The sequence below is a fragment of the Chrysochloris asiatica genome, unplaced genomic scaffold (assembly GCF_000296735.1).
Source record: "Chrysochloris asiatica unplaced genomic scaffold, ChrAsi1.0 scaffold00175, whole genome shotgun sequence".
NCBI lineage: Eukaryota > Metazoa > Chordata > Mammalia > Afrosoricida > Chrysochloridae > Chrysochloris > Chrysochloris asiatica.
Window position 1 is genome coordinate 5,757,191 of NW_006408693.1, and position 23,143 is coordinate 5,780,333.

Genomic DNA, 23,143 nt, shown 5'->3' on the forward strand with positions numbered 1-23,143 from the left:
AAGATTTCAATAGGGAGTTTAGTTTAAGAGTATGGGGGGAAAGAAAGAGTCCCCACTGAAGAGCTATCATCTTGTCTACATAGGTCTGGTGAAAGGCGGTGGGGATAAGATTCGTAAGATTCAATAGTGAATAATTGTTATCATGACTAATCGCGAGTGTCACACTTGTAAAGATAGAAGTTTTGTAACAAAAAAAGGGGAGTAGTTAATCTTACAGTCCAGAAACAGAGGATCCTAGGACCATCAAAGGTGGAATGCACAAACAGAATGCGGGACCTTATCCAGAGAAGCAGCAGTGCCAGAGATGGAGGCAGAGATGGGGGCATGGAGAGGGGGAGCGGCTGAGGACTCTAGATTCATCAACTAAGATGAGAAGGACTAAGAACTGGTGGTCAGGAGCAGACTTGCAGAATATGCCTTTTGGAGATGTAAATCATTATATGTGCCTGAGTGGGTTTTTTTGTTTGTGTGTTTTTTAAAAAGCTAAAGTGGATAGAGAGAAATACTTTTAACTGATGGTAATTGGAGGGGATTATAATCAATGTAATGAAACAAGTTATATGAATTGTTGAATGTGAAACTGATGGTGTGCCCTGTAAACTTTCAATCAATCCACAATAAAAACCTTAAATTAAAAAAAAAAAAAAGTCAATGGAAAAATGGAATTAGACAAAAAAAATCTAGATATGAAAAAAAAAGAAATACTAAGCTATGAAAAGATATGAAGGAAGCTTAAATGCATCTTGAATCCAACTTACCCTCGTGGCTCAATTTTTAATCAAACAGTGGATAAGTATATATGGAAGACAACAGTACTATTGTTGTTGTTGTTGTTGTTTGTTGCCATTGAGTAAGTACCGACTCATAGCGACCTTATGTACAACAGAATGAAACACTGCTCCATCCTGGGCCAATCCCACAAGTGTTGCCACATTTGAGCCCATTGATGCTGCCACTTGGTCAATCCATCTCATTGGGGGTTTTCCTCTTTTTATCTGACCCTCCACCTTACCTAACATGATATCCTTCTCCAGTGACTGGTCCCTCCTGACAATATGTCCGAAATATGAGAGATGAAGTTTGGCCATCTTGGCCTTCAAGGAGCACTCTGGCTGCACTTCTTCCAACATAGATCTGTTGGTTCTTTTGACAGCCCATGGCACTTTCAATATTCTCCTCCAACACTATAACTCAAAAGCATCAATTCTTTTATGGTCTTCCTTATTCACTGTCCAGGTTTCACATGCATATGAGGTTATTGAAAATACCATGGATTGGGTCAGGCGCACCTTAGTCCTCAAGCTGACATCTTTGCTCCTCAACACTTTAAAGAGGTCTTGTGCAGCAGATTTGCCTAATGCAATGCGTCGTTTAATTTCTTGACTGCTGCTCCCATGAGTATTGATAGTTGATCTAAGAAGAATGAAGTCCTCGCCAACTTTAATCTTTTCTCCATTTATAAGAATGTTGTTGATCGGTCCAGTGGTGATGATTTGTGTTTTCTTTACATTGAGATGTAATCCATACCAAAAGCTGTGCTCTTTGATCTTCCTCAGAAAATGTTTTAAGTTCTCTTCACTTTCAGCAAGCAAGGTTGTATCATGTGCATATTGCAGGTTGTTGATGGGTCTTCCTTCAATCCTGATACCATGTTTTTCTTCATAGAGCCCAGCTTCTTGGATTATTTGCTCAGCATACAGGTTGAATAAGTATGGTGAAAGAGTACAATCTTGTCGCACTCCTTTCTTAATTTTAAAACATACAGTGTTCCCATGTTCTGTTCGGTCAACTGCCTCTTGGTCCATGTACAGATTCCTCATGAGCATAATTTTGTGTTCAGGAGTACTCATACTTCACCATGAAATGGCCAACCATTCAAGGTCAAAAAGCAACATTTACTCATGGACAAGGTACAGAGGAGTTGGGAGGAAAATGCTATTAAAAATAGGAAACACAGAGAAGAAATGTGATAACTGTTGTTGCATGGTTGTTGTTGTAGCTAAGTGCCATCGAGTTGGTTCTGACTAAACAATCTTGTATAGGGTTTCTGAGGATCAGTTGGTGGGTTTCATCTGCTGACTATGTGGTTTAAGATCCTGTGTTGATCCTACAATGACATACCAGGAGTCTATTCTAATATGGAGGAGATTGCAATTATTGCAATGAATCAAAGTCTGTGATTTCTTGTATGTAACATTGATGATCTCCTTTGTAAATTCTCATTTAAATCACAAGAAAAAGTTTTTTAAAAATTCCAAATTCGTGGACAGTTAACAGTTTGATAGTAGTGAACATGTCCCTTATATATTTGCTTGTATAAAATGATTCACTCTCTGTATGAAAGTGTGTTGAACTAAAAAACTTTGCAAACAAGGCATAAAAACTGTTGTGTTTCAACTTCTTTTCAAAATATTAGTGAATACATATTAGAATGGTTATACAGGCTATATCCTGTTCACATACAAACAGATTAAGAACAGTGCTTCATATTTGTGTACAGAATTTTATTTGTACATTCAGATCTATTTATGACATTTGAAATTGATAAGGGTACAGAAGAGAGTCAAATTTAAAAATGATTTGATGCTTCTAACATCCTCAGGGACAATTTAAATTTGTCTTAAATAACAAAGACACACAGGCGTTAAAAAATATAAAAGCAGCAAGCGGGACCCTACCCAGAGAAGCAGTGATGCCTGACCTGAGATGGAGGCAGAGATGAGGACGTGGAGAGATGGAGCAGCTGGTGACTTTAGACACAGACAGGGAGAGGGGCTGTGTGCTGATGATTGGGGGCCAGGCTTGTAGTGTATACCCTTTGGTTAGTTGATGATGCATGAAGAGGATTGTAACCATGGCAATGAGACGATATACGGATAGGATGAATGTAAAACTAATGTTCTCCCATGTAAAATATCACATAATTCACAATATAAATTAAAAAATAAACAAGAGCAAAAAAATCTATATAAAAGCAATTCACATTAAAAAACTGTAATCATAACATGATCCGTCCTACTCTCAAATATTATTTATTGATTTACTGTCTTTTATAAAAATAAAAATGTAAAATAAACAATATTTTACTAAATGTTAAAATTTGTGGTATCTTATTTTCATAATTGTCATCTGTGTAATAACTAAAATTCAGACAATAATCTAGAATTTGCATAAAATATCTCATAATAAATGACAAGAAGCACTGGTAGCATAGTGGATTATGAGCTGGGCTGCTAACAACAAGGTCAGAAGTTTGAATCTACCAGAGGTTCCGTGGGAGAAAGATGAGGCTTTCTGCTCTCGTAAAGATTTACAGTCTCGGAAACATTGTACAGCCTGGCTATGAGTGGGAATCGACTCCACGGTAGATAATCACCAATAATAAGTCTTTTTTCAACTATCTAACTTCTTGATATCACTTATCTGGTAGCGTAGTGGTTACAAATCGGGCTGCGAACCGCAAGGTCAGCAGTTCGAAACTACCAGCGGTTCCGCGGGAGAAAGATGAGGCATTCTGTTCCTGTAAAGATTAATAGCCTCGGAAACCCTGTGCAGGGTCGCTATGAGTTGGAACCGACTCCACAGCACATAACAATAACAACAACAACAACAATGTTAACCCAACCTATGATATGTATTAAGAATTGAATAATGCTTTAGCTATCAGATACATGTGCAAAGGTCTGCATTTTAGAAAGAGAGTAATTAAATATATTTTAAAAATCAAGTGTTTCAGGTATTTTTTAGTCTTATGTCACTAAAATGGACTACTGATGAGTGCTATAGGATAAGCATTGGACTGCTCACCACAAGGTCGGCAGTTAAAACCCACCAGTTGCTCCTTGGAAACCCTATAAAGTGTTGCTGTAAGTCAGAATGGACTGCACAGCACTTAACCACAAAGGCATCATATAGAATAGTCAAGTCAAGAGGAAAACATTATCATTTTAGTGAAAAACTTACAGAAAGCAAATGTCAGCATTTATTATTTTTCTTTAATTTTATTTATTTTGCTTTTATTGTGAATATATACAATAAACAGATACCTATTTAACAGTTTCCATATTTTTGTGTTTGTTCGTTGTATGCTACATAGGTGGTTCAGCTTCATGGTGACCCTGAATGGGGTTTCCTAGAATGGCCGATGTGTTTCAACTAATGACAATTTGGTTATCAGATCAGCGTTTATCCTACAGTGTAGGGTCTACAAAACATGAAATATTAAACTGAATAGTAGAAATTCCTATCACTTATACAGATGTCTAATGCTAGAAAGAGCAATTATTACTATGTGTCTAAGATAAATTGATGTCATCATTATAAGAATAAGGTTGTTGTTGTTAACTGCTATTGAGTTGATTCTGACTCAGCAATTCTTATAGGGTTTCCAAGTAGCATCTGGTGGGTTTGAACTGCCGACCTTGTGGTTAGAAGTCCAGTGTTTTTCCTACAGTGTCCTAGTGTTTCTAAAATCATTTATATATGCATACATGCATGGCAAAATAAGGAGTAAAAAACACAAAATAGTACAGGTTAATCACATTACTCTCTACAGAAAGAATTAAATTCTCCTGCTCTTGTAGTGTAGTGGTTATGAGTAGGGTTGCTAACCTCAAGGTCAGCAGTTCGAAACTACCAGCTGTTTCGTGGGAGAAAGATGAGGCCTTCTGCTCCCGTAAAGATGTACAGCCTTGGAAACCCTTTTACAGGATCACTATGAGTTGAAACCGACTCCATGGCACATAACCACTTCTACCACCACCTATGTGTTGTAGTACTGGTGTGGCACTGTGGGTTAATGCACTGGACTACAACTTGTGGTTGGTTCGAACCACAAGTTCGGCTGTTCAAGCTCACCAGTTGCTCTTCGGAAATCCTATACAGGGTCACTATGAGTCAGAACTGACTTGATGACACTTAACAATGACAATAATAAGAACGTATGTGATGAAAGCAAAGAAGCCTTGAAGCACTTACTGATGAAGATCAAAGACTACAGTCTTCAGTATGGATTGCATTTCAATGTAAAGAAAATTAAAATATTTACAAGTGGACTAATAAGTAACATCATTGTAAATGGAGAAAAGATTGAAGTAGTCAGGAATTTCATTTTACTTGATTCACAATCAATACCCATGGAAGCAGAAGTCAAGAAACCAAATGACATATTTCACCGGGAAAATCTGCTGTGAAAGACCTCTTTAAATTGTTAAAAATTAATTATGTCACTTTAAGAACTAAGGTGTGCCTCACCCACCTTTTCACTTGTCTCATTTGCATGTGAAAGCTGGACAAAGACTAAGGATGTATTCAAATTATGGTGTTGGAAAAGAATACTGTCTATACCATGGACTTCCAAAGAAAAAACAAATAAGTCTTATAAGAAGTACAACCTTGTTTCTTAGAAGCAACGATGGTGAGGCTTCCTTGTACATACTTTGGACATGTTAACAGGAGAGATCAGTACCTGAAGAAGGACATCATGCTTGATAAAGTACAGGGTCAGCAACTAAGAAGAAGATCCTCGACAAGATGGTTTGACACCAACTTCAACAATAGATTCAAACAGAGCAACAACAATGAAGAGGCATAGGACTGGGTAGTGTTTTGCTCTGTTGTACATTGGGTCACTATGAGTCAGAACTGACTACATGGTACCTAGCAATAATAATGACACATATGTGTTCTCATAGTGTAATTTTCATATGTCCTATGTTACTACATTGGATTAATATTATTTTAAAATTTTCCTGAATGTCTTATAGGAAAATGTTTTGGGAATGCAAAGGCAATGCCTTGTATATCTTTATATTCCTAATGCCTGAATGGGGTCATGCTAAATGATGAATGGCCATTGCTTCTCGGGAGGAGAAAGAAACAGGAATAGGAGTAGATGGATGGATAAACAATTGGTTAATTTGTGATCGAACACTATTCATTGTAAACATGAAATATACTTACAGGTATTGCTTTTTCGGCTTCAGAGGACCATTGCAAGTTTTGTCTTCATTACCAGGAATCATACATGCATTATCAGCACCAATAACATAGATTTCTTCATTGCTATTGAACTTTGTTTTTCCTTCTGTACATGGAGGGTTGGGAAAGCCTTCATTTGTAAAATATGGCCTTGGTTTATTAAAATATGCATCATACCACTTAGTTACATTTCCATCATGCTGAGCTATTTTCAAAAAATAAGATAACAAATATTACAAACAATAATGCATTCTCACATTTATAAAGAGTTTCCATAATGGCATGAGGAAAATCTGTATAAAACATGTCACTTTATGAACCACCATGGGTGAATAAGCTGATCTTCTTGGATGGGCAAGTAACCTCATCCTCCCTCATCACTCCTGAATCTATAGGCACTGGAGAATGGCTTTCTCAGAAGGGGATTAACCTTCAATTAAAAACAACTTTCTTGTTAACACTTCCAAAGAAGCTATCAAGTCTCCATTTTTGCCAAAACTAAAATAATCTATCAGCACATGGAGTATTGCCAGCCGTTCCATAGGAGAAAGATGAGACTATCTGCTCCCTTAAAGATTTACAACCTCGGAAACCCAATGTAGGGTCACTATGACTCAGAACCGACTCCACGGCACACCACCACCATATATATATATATATATATATATAACCGCTCCTTGGAAAACCCTATGCTGTTGTTGTTGTTAAGTGCCTTCTAGTAAGGAGCTCTGGTAGCGTAGTGGCTACGAATCGGGCTGCGAACCTTAAGGTCAGCGGTTCGAAACTACCAGCGGCTCTGCGGGAGAAAGATGAGGCTTTCTACTCCCGTAAAGATTTACACCCTCGGAAACCCTGTACAGGGTCGCTATGGGTCGGAGCCGACTCGACGGCACTTAACAACAACAACAAGTAGGTTCTGAACCACAGTGACCTTGTATAGGAGGAGCAGCTTGTGAACTTGAACCTCCAACCTTGAGGATCAAACAACTTTGCAGTCCAGCACATTAACCCACAGCACCACACCAGGAAACAGGGTCACTATGAGTCAGAACCAACTTGATGGCACTTAACAACAGCAAATATTTTAATTATAGCTTCTCTCCTTTGGTTGAGTCCATGGGTAATAAGAATGGTTGTGTGCTCAGCTGCTAGCCAAAAGTTGATGGTTTGAGTCCTCCCAGAGGTGCCTTTGAAGAAAGGTATGGCAATCTGCATCTAAAAAATTAGCCATTGCAAACACTCTGGAGTACAAGTCTATTCTGACACACAGTGTCTTCATGAGTTGGTACTGACTTAGCAGCAATTTTGTTTTTGTTTGTTATCTTATTGGAAACAAATAATTACTGTAATTAATGGTAAGACTGACAGTCTGTTAAGAATTTGTGATAATTGAGGATCAACCTTATATAACTGATTCTGAACTGAAATTTCTTAAGAAATTCACACCCTGCATTTTAACAAGGGAAGTTGACATTTGACAATACCGCCTGTTTCTGCTACTAGCACTTGTATGTTTTTGATTGGCCCATGATCATCAGTATAGTAACATATTGGCATTCTGATTGTAATTGTAGTTGAAGTAACAAGAAGTTTTCCCGTGGCATCATAAATGGGGATTGGTTTGGTTTTTGGTCGTGCTGGAGCTATAAGAAAAAAAAAAAAAAAAAAGTCACAATTGTTTTTAGTTTCTGAAGAGAAGAAGAAAACTCATTTAAAAATCAGTTGATGTAGGCAATTCACAAATGAAAAAATGACCATCATAAATATCAAATTAAGTAGAGTTCTGTTTTGATACAGCACACATTTAGCAAGTATTATCTCCTAATGGCATAATTAGATATTTGAGACATGTCTGGAAAATGGTGTCTATGTACGACTTTCAGATATATGACTCACCTTCACACATATAAAAAATACTAAAATTATAAATGGTGACAGTCACATAAAATTTTTCCACATGGATGAATATGATTCCATAAGACTAATAATTTAGTAGAGGTTTTCTTTTCTTTTACTTTGTTTAGCTAGTTTGCAGATTTCCATTCTAGTTAGACTAGTCTCAGAATGAGCATCTGGATGGTATTCTCCCATATATTTCTTCATATTTACATAATCATATAAAACACATAAATAATGGGCTCATCGCTTTAATTTTAATGGGACTACATTTTACATAATTACTTAATGTCTTGCTTTTCTCACACAAAATATAATTTGTGTAAGTCTTTTCAAGTCATCAGGTATAGTGCCAACTCATTCTTGTTAATGACCATATTATAAATCATGGTGTGACTACACTACTGCAATTTAGTCAATTATTCCTCTCGTGATGGGAATTGATTCTTTTTGGTTAAAAATTTACTATAATAATTACCATACATATTTAGTATTATCTACTGAATCCCACAGTAATATCACATCACACAGTAGAGTCTCAAGAGCAGTATTTATGGAAAAAATAATATATGTATTTTTAAGCTTACTAAATATTTCCGTAATAGTTTCTAAAAGTATAATAGTTCATACTTTACCATCAATGTATAAGTTTCTTCAAATTCATTATTTTGCAAAAGCACTGCTTATTTCATTTCATCTTATAGCTACTTATTCTGGCATTGGTAAATTACTTACCCAAAATTTCCAGTTTCCACATTTATGAAATCCTTCTCTAAAAGCCTCTAAATAATGCCATGTAACTGGCAATATTATTTTCACTTTATAGATGAGAAAATGGGAGAATGTCACAGAGTTATCAAAGAGAAATATCAAGATTTAAATCAGATTTTCTTGAGTTGGTAATTTAACTCATTCTTCTTTTGAGCTTCAGATTCAAACTCAGACTTTTTTGTGAAGAGGACTACTTCTCTTAGGGCCTTATGAGAAGTAAAGTCTATAATGAGATCAGATTTGTGAGAGGTTTACTAGAGGAAATGTTTGTGAAGAAAACAGGGAGAGAGCCGCAGTAGGTGAGACACAGATCAGGACTTAGGTCATGACACAGATCTGACAACTGTGGAAGGGGAGAAAGAGGAGATCATCACACAGGAAGAAAGCAAAATAACATTAAAAAGACAGGAAAGAAATAAAAGACCAAAATGGATGTAAGAAGAGACTCTGAAACTTGCTCTTGAGCTTAAAGAAGCTAAAGCAAATTAAAACAATGAGGAAGTAAAATAGTTGAACAGAAATTTCAAAGCTCAAAAAGACAAACTCAGTATTATAATGAAATGTGAAAGACCTAGAGTTAGAAAAGCAAAAGGGAAGAACACACTCAACATTTCTCAAACTGAAAGACTTATACAGAAAAATTCAAGCCTCAATGCAAGGTTGAAGGATTCTAGGGGTAAAATATTGAATGATGCAAAAAGAATCAAAAGAAGATGAGAGAGTCACTGTACCAAAAACAAATGGTTGATGTTCAACCATTTCAAGAGGTAGCATATGGTCAAGAATTGAATATACTGAAGGAAGAAGTCCAAGCTACACTGATGGCATTGATGAAAAACAAGGCTCCAGGAATTGATGGAATACAAATGAAAAACTTTCAACAAACTGAAGCAGCCTTGGCAGTCATCTATGCCATGATTTTGGAAGCCAAGAGATCCACATTTGTGTCCATTCCAAAGAGAGGTGACCCAATGACATGTGGAAATCATCTACAAATATTATTAATATCACATGCATGTAAATTTTTCAGAAGGTAATTAAAAAATGATTGTGACAATGCATTGACAGAACTGACAGAAATCCAATCCAGATTCAGAAGAAGAATTGGAACTAAGGCTATCATTGCTACGATCAGATGAATCTTGGCTGAAAACAAAGAACACCAGGAAGATGTTCACTTGTGCTTTATTGACTATGCAAAGGCTTTTGATTGTGTGGATCATAACAAGCCAAGGGTTTTCCAGAACACTTCACTGTGCTCATGAGGAACCTGTATACAGACCAAAAGGCAATTGTTCAAACAGAACAAAGAGATACCAATGGTATGACAACAGGAAAGGTGTGTGCCATTTTGTATCCTTTCGCCATACTTATTCAATCTGTATGCTGAACTAATAATCAGAAAAACTGGATTATATGAAGTAGGATGTGGTATCAGGATTTGAGTAACAATCTGTGATATGTAGATGACACATCATTGCTTGTTGGAAGCATGTTGTTGTTGTTGTTGTTAAGTGCCGTCAAGTCGGTTCTGACCCATAGCGACCCTCCCTGTACAGGGTTTCCGAGGGTGTAAATCCTTACGGGAGTAGAAAGCCTCATCTTGCTCCCACGGAGCGGCTGATACTTTCGAACCGCTGACCTTAAGGTTCGCAGCCCGATTCGTAACCACTACGCTACATAGAGGACTTTAAATACTTACTGATGAAGATCAAAGACTACAGCCTTCAGCATGAACAGCACCACATTGAAAGAAAACAAAAATACCACTGGAGCAAATACGTAACATCATGATAACTGGAGAAAAGATTAAAGTTATCAGGTTTCTTTTTACTTGGATCCCAAATCAACACTCATGGAAGCAGCAGTCAAGAAATCAAACAGATTCCCTTAGGCAAATCTGATGCAAAGACCTCTCATGCTAAAGAGCAAAGATATTAGTTAGAGGACTCAGTTGCACCTGACCTATTTTGATCATCTCATCCACATGCCAATGTTGAACAATGAATAAAGACTACTTTAGAAGAAACAATGCATTTGAATTATGGTGTTGGTGAAGAATTTTAGAAGTGCCATGAATTTCCAGAAGAACAAACAAATTGGTCTTGGAAGATATACAGCTCCTTGAAAACAAGGATGGTAAGACTTCATGTTTCATACTTTGGACATGTTATCATGAGGGACCAGCTCTGGAAAATGACATCAAACTTATTATTGAAAGTGGAGGGTCAGTGGAAAGAGGAAGATCCCCAGTAAGATGGATTAGCATTGTGGCAATGGGCTGAAAGGCAACAATAATTGTGAAGATGGCATAGGACTGGGCAGTATTCTTTGATCTGTTGTGTATGGGGTCTCTATGAGTCAGAACCAACTCAATGGCACCTAACAGCAATAATACCTGTCACTGATCATCAAACAGAAGACACATAGCCCTTCTTAAAACGACATTTGGTAAAGTAACTAAATGTCAAAGACTTCATGCATTTATATACTAGAAATATGTTAGCCATTAATTTTTAAAATAATACTTATGAATAAATAACATAGTTAAATAGAACTATATTTTATCAATTATCCACTGGTGAAAATATAAAATTTATCAGCTTTACCTTATAGTGAATATTTCTTTTAAAAAGCTTCCAAGTACTCTCCCAAAGGTTTTTCAAAGATTGTATCTTTAAATCCCCATAACAATGTTGTTGTTGTTGTTGTTGTTATGTGCCATCGAGTCGGTTCCGACCCATAGCGACCCTGTATAGGGTTTCCGAGGGTGTAAATCTTTACGGGAGTAGAAAGCCTCATCTTTCTCCTGCGGTGCAGCTGGTAGTTTCGAACCGCTGACCTTAAGGTTCTCAGCCCGATTCGTAGCCACTACGCTACCAGAGCTCCATAACAATATGAGGTAGGAATTGGCATCATACCCAAATTACAAGATTAGAGAGATTCAGAAGCTTGCCAAAAGTCAATTAGATACCACTGGCTGATCCAAGATTCGATCTCAGACAGGCTGACCCTAGAACCAGCCTAACACTGGCACATTTAATCCATGTGCCCTTTTGTCTTCACCAATCACTGAGAAAGCTTACTGTGGGTTTTAGAAAGATAAGAAGCATTTGGTGGCATTCTACTAAAAGCCTATGCACTTCTGGTTAGTTTTTCTGAAAAAAGAAAAAAAAACCCTCAGGTTTTAATGACATACTTTTGGAGATGCCATAATCATTCACCTATTCTCAGCCTCAGGAAAAGAAAGCAACTTAAGTGGCTGAATGACCTTAAATTCCTCTAAATTTTTCTCTTTTTTTTTTTGGCATGGGTGGGATACATTGTTGTTGTTGTTGTTAAGTGTCGTCGAGTCGGTTCCGACCCATAGCGACCCTGTACAGGGTTTCCGAGGGTGTAAATCCTTACGGGAATAGAAAGCCTCATCTTTCTCCCGTGGAGCGGCTGGTAGTTTCGAACTGCTGACCTTAAGGTTCGCAGCCCGATTCGTAACATACTAAATTTTATTTATATTTTCTACTAAAAGTACGTGTAATAATAATGAATTTGATAGATTTAGTAAACAAGAGTCAGGATCTTAACATTGACTATATGGTGAAAATCAGTAAACAGGTTTTGACTAAGCGACAGTGATCTGATAAAGACTGACTAGTTAAAACTAGTCAAATCTAGTCATGAGTGATTTAAATAGCATGTTTCTTTTCAATAAAAGATTTCAGAATCTTAAAATAATAGATTATAAAACATGTTTCAGAAAACATGAGATACATAACTACTGGGTATTCTCTTTAAACTGATAATCTGTACTATTATTTAGACATATAAATGTTAGCTTTAATAAGCATATGTATTATTATTTAATATATGCTTATTATATGCATGTTATTGTTGTTGCTAGGTACCATAAAGTTGGTACCAACTCATAGCAACCCAATGCACAACAGAACAAAACACTGCGTGGTGCTGCCCAACCTCACAACCTACATTTGATCCCATCGCTGCTGTCACTATTTCAATCCATCTTGTTAGGAATTTTCCATTTTTTATCTGACCCTCCACTCTACCAAGTATGAAGTCCTTCTCCAAAGACTGGTCCCTCCTGACAATATATCTGAAGTATGACAGATAAAGTCTGGGCATCCTGGCTTCCAGGGTGCATTCTGGCTGTGCTTCCTCCAATACAGATTGGTTTGTTCTTTTGGCAGTCCATGGTTTTTAATAGCACCTAACAACAATAATATACATATTCTCTTACAACACCATAGCACAAATGCATCAGTTATTCTGCAGTCTTCTTTATTCATTGTCTTCTTTTTATACAGTCTTCTTTATTCATTGTCCAAATTTCTCATGCATATGAGGTTATATACATATAACCATGCATATACCATGGCCTAAGTCAGGTGCACCTTAGTCCTTAAACTGACATCTTTGCTCTTGGATACTTTAAAAAGGTTTTGTGCAGCAGATTTGACTAATGCAATAAGTAGTTTGATTTCTTGACTGCTTCTTCCATAAGTTAAGGAGTTCTGGTAGCATAGTAGGTACAAGTTGGGCTGCTAACCTCAAGGTCAGCAGTTCAAAACTACCAGCTGTGCCACCAGAGAAAGATGAGACTTTCTGCTTCCATAAAGAGTTAACAGCCTTGGGTTGCTGGGAGTCAGAACTGACTCCACGACACACCACCACCACCACCACCACCACCACGTTTCCATAAGTATTGATGGTTGATTATCTTGGACAAACTTCAATCTTTTCCCCATTTATCATGATGGTATTTACTGGTCCAGTGATAAGCATTTTTGCTTTCTTTGCATTGAGATGCAACCTATACTGAAGGCTGTAATATTTGATCTTCATCAGTAAGTATTATTTGCATATGAATCATTTAAAAGCTTGTCTATATCCTTAATGGGAGTCCTGGTGTGGTGCTGCAGGATAATGTGCAAGGTTGGTTTGAACTGCACGGTCAGTGGTTCAACTCACCAGCTGCTCCTCAGAAACATTATATTGGGTTGCTATATGTCAGAACTGACTCAATGGCACTTAATAACAACAACATGTCCTTACTGCCAATTCATAATTCAAATTATAATTACTATTTGATTAAGTCAATAGCAATTCATAAGAAGAAAGCTCATGAATCTACCTTTAATATCCATGGTTATTTTCATCTGAACCTTTGGTCCAGCTCCAGCACTATTGATTGCATAAACCTAAAACAAAGAAACTTTTTGTTACTCATTAAAATTATGGATTATGTCTATATATAACTTACAATTTTATGTAATTTCAAAAATAGCCACTCTTAAAAGCAATTTTGCATAGTATATCAATGATACTTATTTTTACAGACACTCAAAAGAATATAATATATATGGGATTAATGTTAACAATAATGTATTTCTTAAAACTGATGTTCTGATGCTAAAACCTAGAAGAAAAGCTGAGTAAATTAAATAGCTGTATGACAGAGCTCAGGAAAGGGCTGTGGCTTCAATTTGAATTCTTAAAATGAAGAGAACAGAAAGGCCACCATGTCTACACACTTTCCATTAGCCCACTCAAACACCTGTTCTTTCTCTCTGTAGATAGTTAACTCTGATGTTCTTTTAATCCATATTCAAGAACCCTTTTTTCTTCTCTGAGATGAAATCCTATTCCTTCAGCCTTCCAGTTTTCCTGTATTAAATCATCCCCCTGAAAGCTGGTCTTCATGCCCTTCTTCACCCCTGCCCCAAGGTATCCAATGCAATAGTCTGCATAATGCAGCATATACTCATAAAACATTTCTGTTTGTATATACAGAGTTTGATTTACACAAATGTGAGCCCTTTCAATTAACTTCATGTTTAGCAATCTGTAGACACAGAATATTCTTTTATTCACTTTATTTTACTATATAGGTTCTGGATATATTTTGGATGTACTTGGTGAAGACTATTCAGAATATAATATGCTTATTAACATTGATTAATTTGTTTTATACATTCATGATTCACATCTTCTAAATTACGGAGGCTTTGCAACTGTTTCGCTGGATTAAAATTACACATAATAATTTGTATGATATGGTAGGTACAGTAAATAAACTAAACAAATGATATAAACATGTATAAATGAAATATATATTAGAAGTTATAAATGTTAAAAGGGGAAAAATTGAAACAATTTTTTTTTTTCAAAATGAAAAATAATATTTGGTGTGCTTTGTATTTTTACAATTAGTGACACAAGAAATGAAAAAATTGGGAAATGTTTCTCAAACTGCAATATGCAAAGAGTCACTTGGAAGCCCTACTAAAATCAGTCATGAAGATTTTGATTCAGTAATTGGGGCTAGGGATGCAAAAGTTATACAATTCTAAACAGTACCCAGGAGTTACGATTTCAGCATATGACAATTTGTGAACAGTTAGAGAACATATATTTTCATAATTAAGATATAACTATAGTTTGTTTTGTTCATTATTTTCTTTTTTATTAGCAAAAGTCAAAATTGATGCAGCACTTACTACCTATTGAAACTATGAATATTTAATCCTCTGAACAATCTTATAAAGTTACTATTCTTGTTTCAATTTTTTCAGATAAGGAAACATGTTGTTGGTGGTGTTAAGTGCCATGGAGTTGGTTCTGATTCATGGTGACCCTGTATAGAGTATCCAAGGAGCAGATGGTCAGTTTGAACTGCAGGCCTTGTGGTTCGCAGTCCAGTGCTGATCTTACATTAAGCACAGATTTTAGGAAAATTCCTAGAAACAGAAAGCAGCAGAGCCAGGACTTGAGCATAGACCAGTTCATTGTCTTAATGACCACTCTGTCTCTTTCACAATGGTACATTTCAAGAGAAGTGCAACAAGAATCTAAACAAGCTAGAAAGAAAAAAGGGGCTCAAATAACATATCACATTAGGAAAATCTGCTGCACAAGACCTTTTAGTCGTGTTCTAGAACAAAGATGTCAGTTTGGGGACTAAGGTGCACCTGACCCAAGCCATCATATTTTCAGTAGTCTTATATTCATGTGAAAGTTGGGCAATGAATAAGGAAGACCATAGAAGAACTGATGCATTTGAACTATGGTGCTGGAGATGAATACTGAAAGTACCATAAACCAATCTATGTTGGAATAGTACAGCTAGAATACTCCTTAGAAGGCATGATGGCCAGACTTTGTCTCTCATATTTTGAACATATTATCAGGAGGCACCAGTCCCTGGAGAAGTACATCATGCTTGGCAAAGTTAAGGCTCTTTGAAAAAGAGGAAGACCCCAAATGATCTGCCCCCTGATGGATTAGAATAGTAGCAGCAGCAATTGGCTCAAGTATAATGATGGTGAGGTTAGTGCAGGACCAGGCAGTGTTTCCTTCTGTTGTGCATAAGGCCTCTATGAATTTGAATGGACTTGACAGCACCTAACTACTACAACAAGAGGTAATCTGGATAGATTTTCTTGAAGGACAGAGAGTGACCCCAAGGGCTTATTATGAAGAAGTTTTAAGAGAATATAAAACTACACTGATGAGAAAAAGGCCAGGAAAATTGCATTGAGGAATTGAATTCCATCATGACAATGCATCTGCTCTTTTTTGAGGGTATCAAGGGTTGTCATGTGAGAACTTTACTAGGAAAGCTCCTGCCATCCACCCTATAGTCCTGGTATTGGCACTGGTTTTGTTCGCCAAACTCAAATAACATTAATGTTCTTTTGAGGTGCCAAAGTGTCAGTTTGATATGATACAAATTAAAGTGTACAGAATTCTCCAAGAAAGAACTGTAGAGATGGAAACACCAAGTTCAGACTTAGATTGATCAATAGCTTCATATTTTGATATCTTAATATAGGTTTCTATATGATTTTGTAGCAATACTTTTTTTACTTGTACATATATATTTGCTGTTGTTATTGTTGTTACATGCTGTTGAGTCAGTTCCGAGTCATAGCAACCCTGTAGAGGATTTCCAAGGCTTTACATCTTTGAAGGAGCAGAAATTCTCACTTTGTGTATATCTATATCTATATATATAGATAGATATAGATATACACACACATACTCATATGGACTCCCGCTGTAGTGCTATAGGATCAGCACCAGACTGTGAACCACAAGATAAGCAGTTCAATCACACCAGCTGTTCCTTGGAAACCCTATACAGGGTCCTTAAAAGTCTGATTTGATGGCACTTAAAAATTATAAAACCACATATCTATATATGTTATGTACCATCCATCCCCTGAGCTGCTGGATTGGTTCCAGTTGACAAATTGCCAGTTAGCAGCCAAGTGTTTGTTTAACTATCGTGTCACCAAGACATACATAACTCATATCTAAGTTATATATATATATATATATATATAATGAACTAAAATCTAAATATAAATGAAATTATATATCATATAAATCACTTGTCTGTCAGTTTGTCATACTGTGGTGACTTGTATGTTGCTGTGATTCTGAAAGATATGTCACAGGTATCTTAAATACCAGAAGGGTCACCAATGGTGGACAGGTTTCAGCTGAGCTGCCAAACTAGGACAGACTAGGAAGAAGGTTACACAGATTACTTCCAGATATTTAGAAACTGAAAAACTTATGAATAGCACTGGAATGCTGTCAGCTAGCACCAGGATATTAAATATTGAAACATCATGAAGAACAACAGAATAGTGTCAAATACACAGAATACTGCCAGAACATGAGCTCCTCAGGTTAGAAGGCTCTCAAAATATGACTGGGGAAAGACTGCCTCCTGAAAGTAGAGTTCACGTGATGATGCAAATGCAATAAAGCTTTTGGAACCTTCAAAATGTGGAGAAACAGCTGTAAACATCCATAAATAATAAGAGCATAGAATGTACAAAGTATGAATCTAGGAAAAATACAAATTGCCAAAATTAAATGAAATGCATAAACACCAATATATAATTAGTGAGCTGAAACCAGCTGGCATTGGCCATTTTGCATCTGACAGTCACACGGTTTACTATGCCAGTAATGAAAATTAAAGAGGAATGGTATCACATTCATCATCAAAAAATACATGTCAGGATATATCTTGAAGTATAATGCTGCCTGTAAAAAGATAATATCCATATACCTACAAACAAGACCAGTTAATACATATTTTTCAAATTTATGCACAGACCACTAAAGCCAGTGATGATGAAATTGAAGAATTCTACCAACTTCTTCAGTCTGAAATTGATCAAACATGCAATTAACATGTATTGATAATTACTGGTGATTGGAATCCAAAGGATGGAAACAAAGAGAAAGGATTTGTCATTGGAAAATATGGGCTTGGTGATAGAAACGAGGCTGGAGATCACATGATAGAATTTTGCAAGAACAATGACTTCTTCATTGCAAATAACCTTTTTAAACAACATAAAAGACAACTAGACACATGGGCCTCACCAGATGGAATCCTCAGATATCAAACTGACTACATCTGTGGAAAGAGATGGTGGGAAAACTCCATAACACCAGCAAAAACAAGGCCATGGGCAGACTATGGAATAGACAATCAATTGCTCAAATGCAAGTTCAAGATGAAGGTGAGGAAAATCAAGGCAAATAGAGAAGAGCCAAATTATGGCACTGAACATACCCCACAGAAATTTAGAGATCATCTCAAGAATTTATTTGATGTATTAGATATTAATGATCAAAGACCAGAAGAGGTATGAATGACATCAAGAACATCATACAAAAAGCAAAAGGTCATTAAGAAGACAAGAAAGCAGGAAAAGACCAAAATGGATGTCAGAAGAGACTCTGAAACTTGCTCTCCATCGTAGACATGCTAAAACAAATGAAGTAATGAGTTGGTAAAAGAGTTGGACAGAAAATTTCAAAGGGCAACTTAAGAAGACAAAGTCAAATATTACAATGAAATATGCAAAAACCAAGAGTTAGAAAACTAAAAGGGAAGAACACTCTCAGCATTTCTAAAGCTGAAATAACTGAAGAAAGATTCAAATCTCTTCTTTCAATATTAAAGCATTCTATGGGCACAAGACCTCTTTAAAGTGTTGAAGATCAAAAATGTCAGTTTCAGCACTAAGGTACACCTGACCCAAGCCACGGTATTTTCAATAACCTCATACACATGCAAAATTTGATAGTGAATACGGAAGACCATAGAAGAATTGATACATTTGAGTTACAGTGTAGGAAGAGAATATTGAAAGTATCATGGACTGCCAATAGAACAAACAAATCTGTGTTGGAAGAAGGACAGCCAGAGTGCTCCTTGGAAGCCAGGATGGCCATACTTTGTCTCTTATACTTTGGACATATTACCATGAGGGAACAGTCACTGGAGAAGAATATCATGTTTGGTAAAGTGGAAAGTCTGTGAAAAAAAAGGAAGATCCCCAGCGAGATGGATGGGCACAGTGGCAGCATCAATGGCATCAAACATAACAACTATTGTGAGGTTGGACTAGGACTGGGCAGTGTTTCATTCTGTTGTACATAGGGTTGCTATGAGTTGGTACTGACTCCATGGCACCTAACAACAAAAACAACAATGGACACAGGTAAACATCTTTCTCTTATTCTCTATTTTAAGTCAAGATTCATTTGATGTTGGCAATGACATCCCTCATTACATGTCCTCATCTGAATCTGGCTAGAACCTCTGGCAGTTCCCTGTCCATGTACTATTGAAGTCGGTTTTGAATTATTTTTAGTGAAATTTTTCTTGCAGCCAATATTAATGATATTTTCCAATGATTTCTGTTTTCCGTTGGGTCACTGCTCTTTGGAATAGGCACAAATATGGATCTTTTCCGGTCTTCCAAATTTCTTGGCATAAATGAGTGAGTGTCTCCAGTGCTGCATCAACTGTTCATGTAAAATGTATTGGTTCTATTCATACTTTAGTAGTTATTTGCTATATTTTCATAAGAAATAGACAATTCAATTTCTTTTCATCTATTTTCTGTTGATATGCCTTAACCCCACAGAAAATAGGGAAATCACACAAGAACAATTTTAATGTGTCATAAATGTTACTAGTTTTGAATGCAGGTTTTGTAAATTTACTTTGTTACTTAGATGACTTATTAAAATCTATGAATGCTTACACTGATATTGTACGTATGTCCACCTTTTAATCCCTCTAACATTGCAATAACAGATGTGTCCGTTTTCTGAATGATACTGAGATTGTGAATCTGGACAGCAGTAGGGTCATCTTCTTGGTAAACCAATGCTTGATATACTTGGATATTTCCATTTGGTTGAGAAGGAGGAAGGAATGTTAGCTGAAATTTTGTAACTTCATCTGGTATCTTCTGAAATGTCATGTTATTAGGTGGGTCTTTGGGGGCTAAAATAAAATATAAATTAATATTTTTTAAACATTTGTATTCTTTTTGAACTTTGTAAAAAATGCTTACTTCAAATTTTTGTTTTTAAGAAGAGTAGCGTAGTGGTTACGAATTGGGCTGCGAACCTTAAGGTCAGCGGTTCGAAACTACCAGCTGCTCCGCGGGAGAAAGATGAGGCTTTCTACTCCCGTAAGGATTTACACCCTCGGAAACCCTGTACAGGGTCGCTATGGGTCGGAACCGACTCGACGGCACTTAACAACAACAATATACATATTATTCAAAACCATATAAATTATGATGGCAATAAGGTTAATGTATCATGGAATCCTTGACATTTATATATCCATAAAAATCATAGTGGTGATCCACTTTGCTTGTTTATTTATTTATATTTCCATATATATCCATCTTTGTGACACCAGCCACTCTTCAGAAACTCTATACAGGGTTGCTATGGGTCGGAACTGACTCTACAACACTTAACAACAACAATATACTCTATACTATAAACACTGGACTGTGAACCACAAGGTTCATGATTTGATCCTGCCACCCATCCATGGGAGAAAGATGAGGCTTCTGTTTCAGTGACGATTTTAAGCCTCAGAAACCTTATACAGGGTCACTATGAGTTTGAACTGAGTTGACACTTAACAACACTTTTAAATGAAATTCATTTCTACAGCTTTTGGAAATTTTTACTTTAAAATAACAAAGACTTACTGGTGTTCCAAAAATATTATATATAGTCTCATGAAATATCTCCCAACTTCACACATTAGTGTTATCTTGTATAACTGCAATAAAATATCAAACTAGGAAATGAATATCGGTATTATACTCTTAACTAGACTACAGGCCTTTTCAGCCTTCACAGTGTTTACTGTCTTTGTGTGTGTGGATGTTCTATGCAATTTTATCCCCTGTAAGCAAGCCACCACAGTAAGACAAACTAACAAACAAACGGTGGCTCCCCTGTACAGATTCCTATAATTATCACTACAAACAAAATACAAAGCTTTCATCATCACAAAGAAATTCCCTTGAGCTACCTACCCCCTTTGTATTTGTACTCTCATGCTTCTCTCCAACCACCAATCTGTTTTTCATCACTATAGTTTTGTCATTTTGAGAATAACATTAATATAATGATCTTGTCCATTCAAGCTTTTGTACCTTTCAGTAACTCATGCAATTGTATTACAGAGTAGTCCTCCTTTGTATGGTTACATTGTTGTTGTTGTTACATTACATTAGAGCTTGTTTAATCTTTCAAGGACATTTGTGATATCTACAGATTTTTGTTATCATGAATAAAGTGCTATAAACATTAGTGTACAGGTGTTTTTATAGCTATAAGCTTTCATTTCTTTGTAATAAATGCCCCAAAATGGTGATTTCTGTGTTGTGTAGTAAATGCATGCTTAGTTTTACAAGAAAATGTCACACTGTTTTCCACTACAGTGGTGTAATTTTCTATTCTCCCCAGTCATGGATGAGATATCCAGTTTCTCTATTATCTTTTCCTGCATTTATATTATTACTTTAATTTTTTCTATACTCTAATAAATGTATAGTAATATCGCTTTAACTTTCATTTCTCTAATGTTACCAAAATTATTCTTATCATGTGCTTATTTGTCAACTGTGCTTCCTTTTTGGTGAATTATCTTTTCATGTCTTTTGTCTGTTTTCTAGTAGATTTTTTATGTTGAGCTTGGAGTCCTTTATATATTCTATATACTCCAGTTTATTTATTTATTTATTTTAATTTGAGTAAATGCTTTATTATCTAAAAAATTGGTTCATAAGTCCCTGGCATCAAAGGAATTGCTAATTTTTGTAAGTGGCCTAGATATGTTCTACTATCAAGTTTCATGATTTTAAGATGTCAGCAATATGGAACCATCTTAATAATATAATAGAACATTTAATTATATCACTTTCCCATCAACACAGCAAAATCCCTTAATGAAGATTATATTGCCCACTTCCACTGATTGGCAGGAGGCTCTTCCACTAAAGGCTCCCATGGTTTCCATAGCATCAATTTTCTCACTAGATTCAATTCCTTTTCAGCCTGAAAAATCACTTCCTCAATTTGTCCACCCTGAAGTTGGTCTTCTAATTTTTTTAACATCTGGCTCCGCTTTCACCATATTTAGCTTCTCATTTGTAATGTCTTCAGTATACTTTATAGGCTGCAGTTTCAGGCATTTGCTCGAGAACATCAAGGATCTTTGCATATAGTATCCCTAGTCTCTCTTGCGGACTGTCACATACAGCCAACCCCACCAGGCCAGGGGTCTTTTTCAGCGGCCTGCCATGGCCGCGCTGACGAGCTGACGGTGCGCAGCCCTCTACTCCAGTTTATTTTTGATAAATAAAATTAGACTAATAATATTTCTAATGATCAATATTGTATCAATTAGATTATATATACATTATTCTATGAAAATTATTGCTACTCCATGTAATTAGTAGTCTTTATATGAGTGAATGTCTGAGGAAATGTATTGATTTTGACCAAATTGAAATGGATGTATTTTATTATTCTAAGTAGAGAATTCCCATGAAGAAGGCTGCTAATGTCAATAATTCCCTGTAGCAAACAGAAATATTAGCAAATAAATTATAATGAAAAACAGTTGATAAAACATGTTTTGTGTTAATTATACCTTAAACTTTAAGACTGTGTAACTAAAATAAAGCTTACATTTTCAACAGATACATTTTCATACTATTTGATGCTATACAATTCTGATAGATATAAAATATCATTTATTTTTATTAAAAGTGTTTTATCTGATCTTAAAAATATGACCAGAATTAAAGTTCAACAAGAGTAGGTATTCTCTGAATGCTGAACAAAACTCCCTAAGCCATAAATTATGTTAGTTTTACATCTAAAATCATATTCTTAGAAATTCGGTAAGAAATTATTTAAATACAGTGTCCTTGGGAGAGGTAACAAATTTAAATGTGACAATCAATACTTTATGACCTATGTGTGAAAATTCCTTCAGCGTCTTTTATCACAGACAGACAGGATGGAGCAGAAATATGTGGCACCAACATAAAACCCAGTGGAATTGAGGGTGCTGAGGATAAACATTCTCTCTTAATTTAGAGACATGATTTTATAAACA

The 23,143-nt window shown here is 36.0% G+C and overlaps 1 protein-coding gene and 1 pseudogene across 1 annotated transcript in view; both read right to left on the bottom strand.

Moving 5' to 3' along the window:
• The window catches only part of PTPRQ (protein tyrosine phosphatase, receptor type, Q), a 338,184-nt gene that overhangs the window by 95,545 nt on the left and 219,496 nt on the right, over positions 1-23,143 (bottom strand). Inside the window, exons 29-32 of the mRNA XM_006871836.1 lie at positions 19,746-19,990; positions 13,796-13,862; positions 7,464-7,622; positions 5,962-6,184 (exon numbers count right to left, since the gene is read on the bottom strand). Coding sequence (XP_006871898.1) covers positions 5,962-6,184; positions 7,464-7,622; positions 13,796-13,862; positions 19,746-19,990 — 694 coding nt within the window. The remainder of the gene's footprint in view (positions 1-5,961; positions 6,185-7,463; positions 7,623-13,795; positions 13,863-19,745; positions 19,991-23,143) is intronic.
• Positions 21,973-23,143, bottom strand: part of LOC102827328 — a 1,913-nt pseudogene continuing 742 nt past the window's right edge.